The sequence below is a fragment of the Silene latifolia genome, chromosome 7 (assembly GCF_048544455.1).
Source record: "Silene latifolia isolate original U9 population chromosome 7, ASM4854445v1, whole genome shotgun sequence".
Lineage (NCBI taxonomy): Eukaryota > Viridiplantae > Streptophyta > Magnoliopsida > Caryophyllales > Caryophyllaceae > Silene > Silene latifolia.
This window is the reverse complement of record NC_133532.1, coordinates 26300672-26312661: the sequence shown is the minus strand read 5'-3', so window position 1 is coordinate 26312661 and position 11990 is coordinate 26300672. Positions and strand designations below refer to the sequence as shown.

The 11990-nt window shown below is 41.0% G+C and overlaps 1 protein-coding gene across 1 annotated transcript; it reads right to left on the bottom strand.

Annotated features, from left to right (window-relative positions):
• Nucleotides 1-6269: 6269 nt before the first annotated feature.
• Nucleotides 6270-6746, bottom strand: LOC141589902 (uncharacterized). The gene has a single exon (XM_074410523.1). It carries the CDS (start codon nt 6744-6746, stop codon nt 6270-6272), a length of 477 nt encoding a protein of 158 aa, XP_074266624.1.
• Nucleotides 6747-11990: the final 5244 nt, after the last annotated feature.

Genomic DNA, 11990 nt, shown 5'->3' with positions numbered 1-11990 from the left:
ATTATGGATTAGCAAGTTTAAGGAATGCATTTGGGTGAATGAGATGTGTGCTAGTATGGATGGCACGAAAAGATGTGCAAATAAGGCCCGATACAAGTTGATAAAACAGGCCCAAATCTCTGTGAAGCAAGACGGAAGTAAGGAGGAAGGGAAGAGAGAAAGCTGCGTTTTTGGCAAAAGACCACACGACTCGCGCACGGGTGGCGGATGGGTTGCCCGTGTCTCAGCTGGCCAAGACATCCCATATTGCTTTATTTCCTAAACTTTGTTATTGCTATTATTTGTGACTTATTATTAGGTTAAGGATCATTATTGTTAGACGTTGTTTTTGGAGAGAGTTATAGAGACAAAACCTAGTATTTTCTTAGAACTATTATGCAAGGCTAGATCTTTCATTCTTGATTAAAACTAGTTGAAACTCCGGTAATTTCTTGTGAGATTATTAATCCTTTGCTTTATCTTTAGTATTGTTTAATTCCTTGTTTTAGTATTCGTTTTGATATTCATCTTGATTAGGTGTACACCTAATTAGGGTCTATATTAATTCATATGCTAGATTTGAATAAATGCTCAGTTTGCTATATTACTCTTATCGCGGTAGTAATTATGTTTAAATTATCGTACTCAGATTGTCATAACTTATTCATAAAAGGGATTAAACTTGTGATTTGAATATCGACAGCGTTGGTGGTATTAATGATTTCTATTGCTTTTTCTCAATTGATTGAATGCTTCAAACTACTTGAACTTAAATTGCGTAATTTGGGTTAGTAATAGAAAGGGTGATTAATGGCAACCGATTTGACTTTCTTCACTAATATTGGAGTAGAAATTGATGTTTGATGAAATTGAACTTTATTAGATATCACAATAGATTGCTCAAGGTTGATAATTGATCGTAGTCAATGATCGAGTCATTACTTGGCAGTGAATGCGAATTTGAGTCAAGTTTCTTCTCCATATTTGATTACTTATAATTTTCATTGCTTATTCTCATTTCATTATTCGTTTAGTCTTTTAACCAAACTCACAACCCTCCCTTTAGATAGTAACTACAATTCTTAATTCAGTTAAGGATCGCTCTTTTCTACACTTTAATTCCATTTACGATTCATCCAATTCCTTGTGGTTCGACCCATATTTCAGCTTTACTTCTTGTTTAGTACTAAGGATTTAAGTGATATAAATTGTAAATTTGGGGCATACGACTTTAGCCTGTAAAATTTTGGCGCCATTGCCGGGGAATTGGCATTAATTGTTTTTGTGTAGGTTTATACATTATACTCGTTTTGCTAAACCTGAACCACGAGCTTTTCGATCAAGAGATTGAGCATACTCTTTTCAGATTACGAAAGAACAAGAAAGGTGCAATAGTGGTGTAACAACAAATTTTGTATTGCAATAAAACTGTAACACAAAACAGATAGACAAATGAGTTTATATAATATCAGAAAGTTATGTATACAACCTCTATTTTATCCACTGATTCTACAACAATATTAAAGGTACGAGTCTACGATCTACGAGGCTCGCTTGCTTGACTTTAGCTTCTTGAGAGGGTCGCGTTGACTTCAATCTCCCATCGATGCTTGAGTTTGGTTTGAGTTTGATTTGAGCTTCTTGAGAGGGTCGCGTTGACTTGAATCTCCCTTCGATGCTTCAATTTGATTGATGAGATTTGTAGAGAGAAGTTGAGAGCTTTTGATGTCTCTTTTCTCTTTACTTTGACAAATGATTTTCTCTCTTGTAAAGTGACTTTCCTCTCCCTTGAAATGGTGGAGAAGTCTCTTATTTATAGAGATTTCTCCCTTAACAATTGGACTTTGAAGTTTGGGCTTTGTTTGTGAGCTTGACTTCTCCTTTGAGCCCAATTGACCATTTGCTTTGCTTTAGAGCCCAAACGGCCCAATTTGCAATATGGAGCGATCCGGATTCTATTAAACGGGACAAATATAATTAAATTAAGCTAAAATTCGATATTAACTTAAAATAATTTTATTTCTTTTATTCTCGGCACTCTAATAAAATTTACGTGCCTACAAATTCCCCCCTCGGGACCTTGTCACGTGCACCGTTTGGGTGCTTTGACGTGGTGAGGTCTCGACTCCTATTTTGTTTGACTTGGAAGTCCACGAGTACTTAACTTGTCGTAAGAGCACCCATGTAATTTTTTTGCTTGACTTGGAAGTCTTACGAGTACTTAACTTGTCGTAGGAGTACCCGTGTGAATTTTGTTTGACTTGGAAGTCAACGAGCACTTAACTTATCGTAGGAGTACCCGTGTGAATTTTTGAATAACTTGGAAGTCCATGAGCAGTTAACTTTTTATAAGAGCACCCATGTAACTTTTATCTTGCCCCTCTTCATCTGGACTTGGAAGTCTAAAGGGTATTTAACTCGCTAAAAGAGCGGCCTCGTAAAATTTGGTATGTCTCATGTCATTTTTTTTAGCGACTTGATTTTACTCTCACCTTGGTAACTTTGTAATTTCGGTGGATTGAACTTTTGTGGGTCAGCTTACAGCTATACCATAATATTGAATGTCTTTCATTCATTCACCGTCCTTCCTCATTTAAATTGGATTGCACCGGCTATTTTTCAAGTAAATGCATTCGAGCTATCAATTTGATGATTTGCGTTATGAATCTCCACCATCAATGCTCATCAATTAGCATAATAGACTCATTTACCAATTGACCACGTTTGCAACGGACAAATAGCAAATCCATGTCATTCAATTTTTTTGATCCCACATTAGACTGCGAACCAGTATTTATATCCAAGCTCATGCCATTCTTGCTCACACACGCTCCTTTACACAAATCTCTATTTATATATGAAGTGACTGAACATTCTCATATTGGTTCATGGTCATTTTAACTGGTGAATACATCGACAAAGAATGAAGGGTTAGTCACCAAACTCCACTGATCGTCATCGGATCGAGATCAACCAATAGGTATGCCATTTTTGTTTCATTAAACTAAACACCCCATTCATTTTTCTTTTTGCTTCTGCATTTCCCAAAATTTGCATGTTGAAACACACAATTTAAATGAAGTTATGAGACTATGGACTTGCACGTTGGATAAATTTTCGACCAATATCAAACCCATTTCTGACCAGAATTCGAACCTTGATTGACCCAATTTAACCCGAAAAACTTTTGAAACAGTTTCATTCCAGCTTTCGCCTTCTAGCCATTAAACTAATTGCGGTCTATTGTTATTGAATAGGTGTTGATCGAAATTCGACTTGTGACCACGAATGATAAATTATCTCACGGTGAAAAGACTCCTCGATGTACTGGTAGTGACACGAATAAGGATTGAGGGTACTGGGTACACCGGTGAGCCATTTGCGTGACCGTCTGTAATGCAGGTGATGCAAGAACAATTTTTTTTGTCCAGTGACTGAACTGAGAAACACGGTATTTTCTTGCAATATGGTATTGCATTTGCGAAAGAGGAAACGGCGGTGAGGTTAGTGGCGATGGTGAGAAAAACAATTTTGTTTTGGGTGTGGAGGGACGAAATTATAAAGTACTTGAGAAAAGTAATACACTCGTAATGCCTTTTTTTTTGTGTTTACTTTCTTGCTTCTGTTTTGTCTTTCTATTCCACATGACCACCATTTTTCACATTTGTCTTGACCCCTCTTTCTTACCGAATCCCTTGAGCTTGAGTCAACATTGATAGGTAACTTCTCACAATCATCTTTTAAACTTGGGAGGTTTATTCCTGGATGTTATGTATCATTCATGTAGTAGTCATCTACCACGTATTTATTCTGTCCATCATATGCTTGTATGTTTGTTATTAGATTTGTTTCTTTGTGTGCTAGTGAAGGTACACACTATACAAGTCAGCTTGGATCAACCAAACATCTCGGTTCTCTCTGGAACTATCAAGCAATGAAGTTGTCCGGTCGACCATTGGAGAGTTTGAGGCATTTCCATTTCTTATTTGACGTTACCATCCAAAGAACTTGCCCGTTGACCGTTGAAGACGATGAAGAAGTCCGTGCCAGATCTTTTCGATACTCTGTTGAGTAACCATGGGAGAATTTGACACTTTCTAAACGGCTCATTTCGATTGCTCATCAAGCAACGCACTTGAGCTGAAGAGGATTTCAAGGCACTTCTGGTGGGCTCATTTCATTTTTCTTCGAAGCCAAGAAGCAATCATGTCCCGTTGACGCTAGAGCATTTGAGGCATCCCGAGTGGACCATTTCGATAATTGACCATGGATCGCTAGGATACTTCAAGTCAATGCAAGCACCGCGAGAAATTTTGAAATATTTTGGCCGCACAAGTTCGATTCTCTTTCAAGTTATTAAGATGTAAGGAACATGTCCCGTTGGCCACTGAAATATTTGAGGCATTCCGGGTGGATAATTTCAAGACTTGACCGTGGATCGATTGGATACTTCAAGCAAGGACTGGGTGAAATTTTAAATTTGGAACACGAGTTCGATTCTCTTCCAAGTTATCAAGCAAGCAATGGACCATCCCGACGATGATTGGAGAGTTTGAAGTATTCCCTTCGAGTTATTTCGATTTCTTATTGGAGACATCATGCAAAGAATGAACTTGCCCATGGACCGTTGAAGACCGTGAGAGATGTCAAGGAATCCAAGGTAGATGCCAAGAATGTAGCTGACCTGTTGACCGCGAGAGATGTTGAGGAATTCGAGGCGGAACACTTCGATACTCGCTAGACCAGTCCATCGCATGAGGCATTCAACCTACTCCCATCAACCCGTCACGCAGTGCGAGATTTGTTCGAAGGACTTTGCAAGGCTCTCTATGCGAGGAAGAAGGAGCGATGACCCATATGAAGCAGAGCTTGGAAGATTTGGATAGCAAAAAGAGCATGAACAATGTTCCTTGAAGCTTGCTTGATCGACAACCATGGATAACTGAAGAAACACCGTCAACTACTCATGGTGTACACTTGTTCGAAGGAAGTCAATGTACTTGGAGATTTAGAAGATACGATGGAATTTCTTCCATTCAGGCAAAACTCATCAATGATCAAGACTGTCCTTATCCTTAATGACCGATTGAGTTGACGTTTATTAAGCCGTGCACAGTTTAAACTCTTGCGGGCCAGGAGCGATTTTGAGAGGTTCGGAATTTTGGTGTGGCTGCACTTGAACAAAGTGTTTGTTCAAACTGCCTACGTACTCACAAGCTGACGATGGTGACAACTTGCAAGATCAAGCCAACGTAGTTCATCAAAGGTTTTTTTTGTTTGGGGGTGTGGCTGCACCTAAGTAAGACTAACTTAAGTTGCCTACGTACTCGCAAACTACCAAAGTAATTTACAAGATCAAGCCTACGTAGTTCAGGAAAGGATTTTTTTTTTTTTTGAGTTTTATTTTGGTGTGCAGTTTAGCCTCATGCTTAGGAGTATTGCAGTTTAGCCTCTTGCTTAGGAGTATCGCAGTTTAGCCTCTTGCTTAGGAGTAGTAGCGCTTCAAGAATTTTCCGTTGATCGGTCCTACATGAACACCGTCTTCATCAACAATCTTATAAGCACCATTGGTGTATACCTCTTGCACGACATATGGCCCATCCCACTTGGAAGTGAACTTGCCTTTAGGTTTGTGAGAAGTAATGATCAGCCTTATTACCGCGAGCACCAAGTCTCCTGCCTGAAAAGATCGAGGGCGCACCTTTTTGTTGAATGCGCGTGGCAACCGTGCTTGATAACACTGTAGCTTTTGTTGTGCTTGCAACCTTTTCTCATCTAAAGCTTCCAACTCTTCCAAACGCAGCTTGTCATTGTCATCACTTGTAAGCTCTTCCTGAATGGCAACTCTTAAAGATTGAATTTGAAGTTCTAATGGCAACACGGCTTCAACTCCATACACCAACGCATACGAGGTTGCTTGAGTGGGTGTCTTGTATGTAGTACGATAGGCCCACAATGCCTCACCGATTCTCTCATGCCAATCACGCTTTGACTTCGCCACCACTTTCCTCAACAAATTGCATAGTGTCTTATTAAAAGCTTCAGCTAAGCCATTTGCCAGAGCATTGTACATGGAAGACTTGTATTGTTTAAATTTGAACTTCTCAGCGAGACTTCTCATCAACTTGTTAAAGAACGGCTTGCCATTATCAGTTATGATGTGTTGTGGTACACCATACCGAAAGATGATTTGAGTGCGAATGAAATCAACAACAGTTTCCTTTTTTACTTCGCGTACACTGACAACTTCTGCCCACTTTGAGAAATAATCTGTTGCAGCGAGGATGTATTCATGCCCCATTTGATGCTTTTGGAGTGATAGGTCCTACAACATCTAGTCCCCACATTTCAAAGGGCCATGACGAAATGGTAGGATGCAAGGGTTCTGGAGGTTGATGTATGAAATTTGCATTGAACTGACAAGCATCACACTTCTTCGCGAAGTCCATGCAATCTTGCACCATGGTTGGCCAATAGTACCCCATTCTTTTCACACGATCATGAAGCTTTGGACCGGATTGATGAGCGCCAAAAACACCCGAATGAGCTTCGTACATGGCTTCGGAAGCTCCAGTTTCGCCAAGACATCTTAGCCATTGCCCGAGGAATGATCGTCTGTAAAGTGTTTCCTTATAATATATGAACCTTGGAGCACGACGACGAATCTCTACTTTATGTCTAGGGTCATCAGGAAGCTTTTGATGTTCCAAGAAATCGATGATAGGTTGTCGCCAATCATCATTATCGACTTGGTAGACACTAATCATGTTACATGACTCTGCAATTCTCCTCCTTCTAGCGGCGGTACTACCCAACGGTTGCAAACTGGAATTGTCGTGACTTCCTCTGCCCCCAGTGCCAAAGTGGCTGCAAGATTAGCAAGCGCGTCAGCCAACTTATTGGCACTCCTTGGCACATGTCCAATGTGAACACAATCCAACTTGTTAAGTAACTGGATTGCATATTGATGGTAGGGAATGAGATCATCTTTCTTCACTTCGAATTCATCAAGGACTTGGTTCACTACCAACAAAGAATCTCCGTAGATGTCTAAATCTTTGACCCCTATTTCAATCGCCATTTGAAGTCCTAAGATTAAAGCTTGATACTCTGCCACATTGTTTGAGCACAGTTCAGTGAGCACAAAGGAGTAAGGCAACACATGACCTTCGGGAGACAAGAATACAACACCAGCTCCGGCTCCATCACGTCTTGCTGCACCATTAAAATACATTTGCCATGGCGGAAGTACATCCACATAGAATATCTCTTCACCAGGAAGATCATCCTGAAGTTCCCATTTCGCGGGGACTGGATGATCAGCAAGGAAGTCAGCTAAAGCTTGCCCTTTGATTGCTTTTTTAGGCACATGGACCAAGTGATATTGTTTGAGTAGAACTGCCCACTTTGCTAGACGACCGGACAAGACTGGCCTTGAGAGTATATACTTGATAGGATCATCCTTTGAAATTTCATGGACAGTATGTGACTGCATGTAGTGCCTTAGTTTTTGAATTGCGAAAACCAAAGCCAAGCATATTTTCTCGATTTGAGAGTAATTCAGTTCAGCTCCCACCAAAGTTCGACTTAGGTAATAGAGAGCCCTCTCCTTCTTATCTTCATTCTCTTGAGCGCATAATGCCCCCAGTGAACGTTCTTGTGCTGCGATGTAGAGGATAAGAGGCCTTCCTGGAACTGGTGCCCCCAACACAGGTGCAGATGATAAGTACTTTTTGATACTTTCAAAGGCATTATGACATTTATCATCCCATTGAAATATAACATCCTTCTTCATAAGATGACTGAATGGCTGACAGCGTCCCGCGAGGTTAGAGATGAACCTGCGAATGTAAGCTAAACGACCTTGTAGACCACGAAGATCCTTCAAATTTTTAGGCTCTGGCATTTCTTGAATGGCCTGGATCTTTGATTGATCAACTTCAATTCCTCTGTGTCGTACCACAAATCCTATGAATTTTCCCAAAGTAACTCCAAAGGCACATTTGAGCGGATTCATCTTGAGTTGACATTTTCGCAGTCTTTCAAAGATGGTAGGAAGGTCGTTGATATGGTCTCCTCTTTTCTTAGACTTAACCACAACATCATCAACATAGCAATCAATTGTTTTGTGCAACATGTCATCAAATATTCTTTGCATAGCACGTTGGTATGTTGCTCCTGCATTCTTGAGACCAAATGGCATAACTTTGTAGCAAAAGATCCCCTTCGGAGTACGAAATGTAGTAGCCTTTTGATCCTCAGGTGCCATAAGAATTTGATTATATCCTGCCGTGCAATCCATGAAGGAAAGAGCTTCATGTCCAGTTGTTGCATCAATCATGAGCTCCGTCACTGGCAAAGGGAAATCGTCTTTTGGGCAAGCATTATTGAGATCCCGAAAATCTACACACACGCGTAACTGGCCATTTTTCTTTCTTACTGGCACGATGTTAGCAATCTATGTTGGGTATGTTACCTCTCGAATGAAACCAGCTTCAATGAGTTTGTTGACTTCTTTCTCAATCTCAGGAATCAAGTCTGACCTAAAACGTCGTTGAGGTTGCTTCTTAGGACTTACACCTTTCTTAATTGCCAAACGATGCATTGCGACTTTAGGACTTAATTCTGGTATTTCCTTGTAACTCCAAGCAAAGACATCTTTGTACTCAGTTAAAAGCTTGAAGTATTCATTCTTCTCCTTCTATGTAAGAAGAGCACTAACATATATTGGACGAGGGTCCTCCGAAGTACCTAAATTGAGTTCCTTTAACTCATCGACGGTTGATTGCCCCCCGTCCTCTAGCAATACTGGAGCTTCATCAGCTTCAATCTCTTCACTAGAACCAGGGACCTCCTCTATGGTGATGTGATAGGACGTCATTATTTCATCTTCCAACTCTTCTTTGTTGCTCTCACTCGGTACTGTTGAAGCTTCACCAAGTCGCGACTTCCACTTTGCTTGGAAAGATGATGACTTCTCTTGATTTGTAAGGATCACAACACGCCTTTTTACTTTAAGGGGTTGCTCTTGCACTATGTCCACTACTTCTATGCGCTTCATTCTGGAAGGGACAACACTTCTGAGATCATCACCAACTTTCACCTTTTCTTTGCTTTGACTTGTTGAGGCTTTATGCGATTGCCTATGATCTTTAGTCCCTTTGGGGTCTGTTAAACGATCAAACACTGAACGAGATGGAGTTCCCAAACGTTTAAGTACTGATCCTTTCTTCTTCATATGTGATGAGGCACTTGACTGACAAGCACAAGTGGCATTATCTTGGACACCCAATCTCTTGAAGATAGAAAAACGATTCCTTAAAGGGATTTCTGGTTGTGACGAACTATGCCCCCCTAATCGATTGAACACAGAAGGAGTCATTCCTGTTGCAGGTGGTTGAATCCGATCGAAGACATAGAGTGTAGACGATGTCGTGTCATTTGTACTTTCATCTTCTACCATTTCTCCAGGTGTGATGCACTGAGAAGATAATGCATCTAATTTCCGTTGAGCACCAATCTTTATAGGTGAACGAGATTGATAGCCTAAACCAACCTTGGAAGCACTGAAGCTCCCCTCTTCCTTAAAAAGTTTCTTTTGAGTTTCGTTCAAGCCATAAGGCTCAACATTGATAACTTTGCCCAATGGAGTGGGGTTTTCAAAGTCATATCCAGCTTTAGCCAACAACTTATATGCATTGGAGTTGAACACGCCCTTATCTTGACCCTGGGACGATTTGCTTGATGATGGGACGAACCCTGTAGGAGCGTATCTCACAACTTGTTTTTCAACCGTGCTAGGCAGAGGGGTGACAAGCTTCACCATCCACTCTTGCTTGACTACATTGTTGGACTTAGCTTTCTCTTTGGTCATTGTCTTTGAGCTTTGATATTCTGCGAAAGGACTTTCACCTTCCTTGCGTCGTGACTTTGGAATGTACCGAAGCACCGGAGTTGCATTATTTTGTGGATCTTCTTCCTTAGCCTCCTCGACATGTCTGACTTTTTCGTTGCTTTTCTATTGGCTACTTTGACCCACTTCCATTTTAACATCATTGCCAGAAGTATTTGGAGAGTTCGCAACTTCTTTTTCTTTGCCTCTCTTCCCAGTTGATGAAGTAGTGGATGGTAAGAATTCACTTGAAGTGCCATTTTCCTCGAAGAACTTTGCATCCGCGAAGAATGAATCGACCGTAGAAAAAGGCTTGACATCACCATTGATCTTTCTTTCACCTCCACGATAATACTTTAGACATTGATGGAGAGTTGAAGCAACTACACCATTCTCATGCTTCCAGGGCCGACCTAACAACAACTTGAACGAGGTCTTTTCATCAATAACATGAAATAAGGTGTCAGAAGATAAATCCTCCATGCTAAGATTTACACGAATTATGCCAACGGCACGCTCGCCATTCAGGTTGAAACCATGAATTATTGTTCGACTACCGGATAACTCATCCATCGTAATGCCTAACTCAACCATGGTTGCCTTCGGCATGAGATTCACACCAGACCCTCCATCGATTAAGATACGGTTCACCCTCTTGCCTCTTATATAGCCTGACACATACAAAGGCCTATTGTGGAGCTTTGATCCAAGCAACAAATCTTCATCAGAGAATGATAAGGCGGTGTTGCAAGATACACATTTATTTTCTCGCTCTGCAGGCTCCCCTGCGTCTTTTACCTTTTCTTCGTATAACTATGGATTCTAAAGAGCCTGGACAACTTGTTGACGCATCTCCTTAAGAAGGTGAAGAATTTGCTTCCATCCCATGCGCTTCGGAAGAGCATCAAGAACGGCCAGCACTTTGGTGTCTTTGGATTGACTTGAGTGTTCGAACGATGCGGGATCTGAAACACTATCTTTTTGTTCATCTCCTTCATTTTCATCAAGAATCGCGATAGTATTGACAAGAAACCGTTGAGATAACCTTTTGGGAAAAACTCCTCCAGAATGACAGAGTTGGTGGTTGTTGTTCTAGCAAATCAACTGGAAGGACATGTGATTTGATCATCTTCTTTGATTTCTTTTTCCCTTTGGAATGATGTGAGCCCCTCCTCTTAGTTTGTTTTCTCTTTCGTGGTGGAGGTTGTTGATGTTGTGGCTTTACTTGCTTCCTTGGCTTCTTTCGCGTCACCAATGTCCAACCTTCATTATCATCATCGTTGATGGCCTCCATGGTTGCAGTCGCACCTTCAGTTGTCTTCTGTGGTAGTGATATTGACCTTTGCACTCGAAAAGCTACGGGTTCAAGACTTTCAAATTGAAGCACACATATTTCTTCTTGCTTATGAGGGACTATCACATTTGAAACTTCCATGGTTGGCACCTCAAGTCCTTCAATCATCACGGTGGTGTGATTTGTCGTCACTGTGTCATCTAGATCCAAGATGATCTTCCCATCCTTTGCTAATTGCATAATATTTTCTTTGAGGGTTATGCACTTCTCAAGAGGTGACTGACTAAACGATGATAACGACAATAGTTTGGATCTGCCGTCTTGTTTGCTTTGTCAGGGCGCTTTGATTCTGGCAACTGGATGACCCTCTTTTCCAACAGATCGTCGAGTATGCCTGAAAGATCTGAGTCAGGGACTGGATACGTCTTGTTCTGCAATTCCTTTAGTGTTGGGTTATCACGCTTGAAGTCCTTGGTGTATGTCTCTTTCTTTTTGTCAAACTTAGGCTTTGCAGAGATTTTGACAGGTGTCTCACTGGTGGTAACTGTCATAGCTTCCTTGGATGAGCCTTTAGAACCCTTGTCGGTTTTCTTGAACTCTTTCTTCTCGCCAGTTGGCTTAGAGGAAGATAAGTTTGTCTTCTTTTGAGCATTGATTGTTATCTCCATATCATGAGCACGTGTTGCCAAGTCTTGGAAGCTCTTTGGTTTATTCCCATTCAAGATGTATAGGAGGTCCAACTTCATTCCATTTATGCACATTTCAACTGCTGAAGTCTCGCTCAAACGATCCTTTTATTCCAGACTTAGTGCGCGCCAACGATTG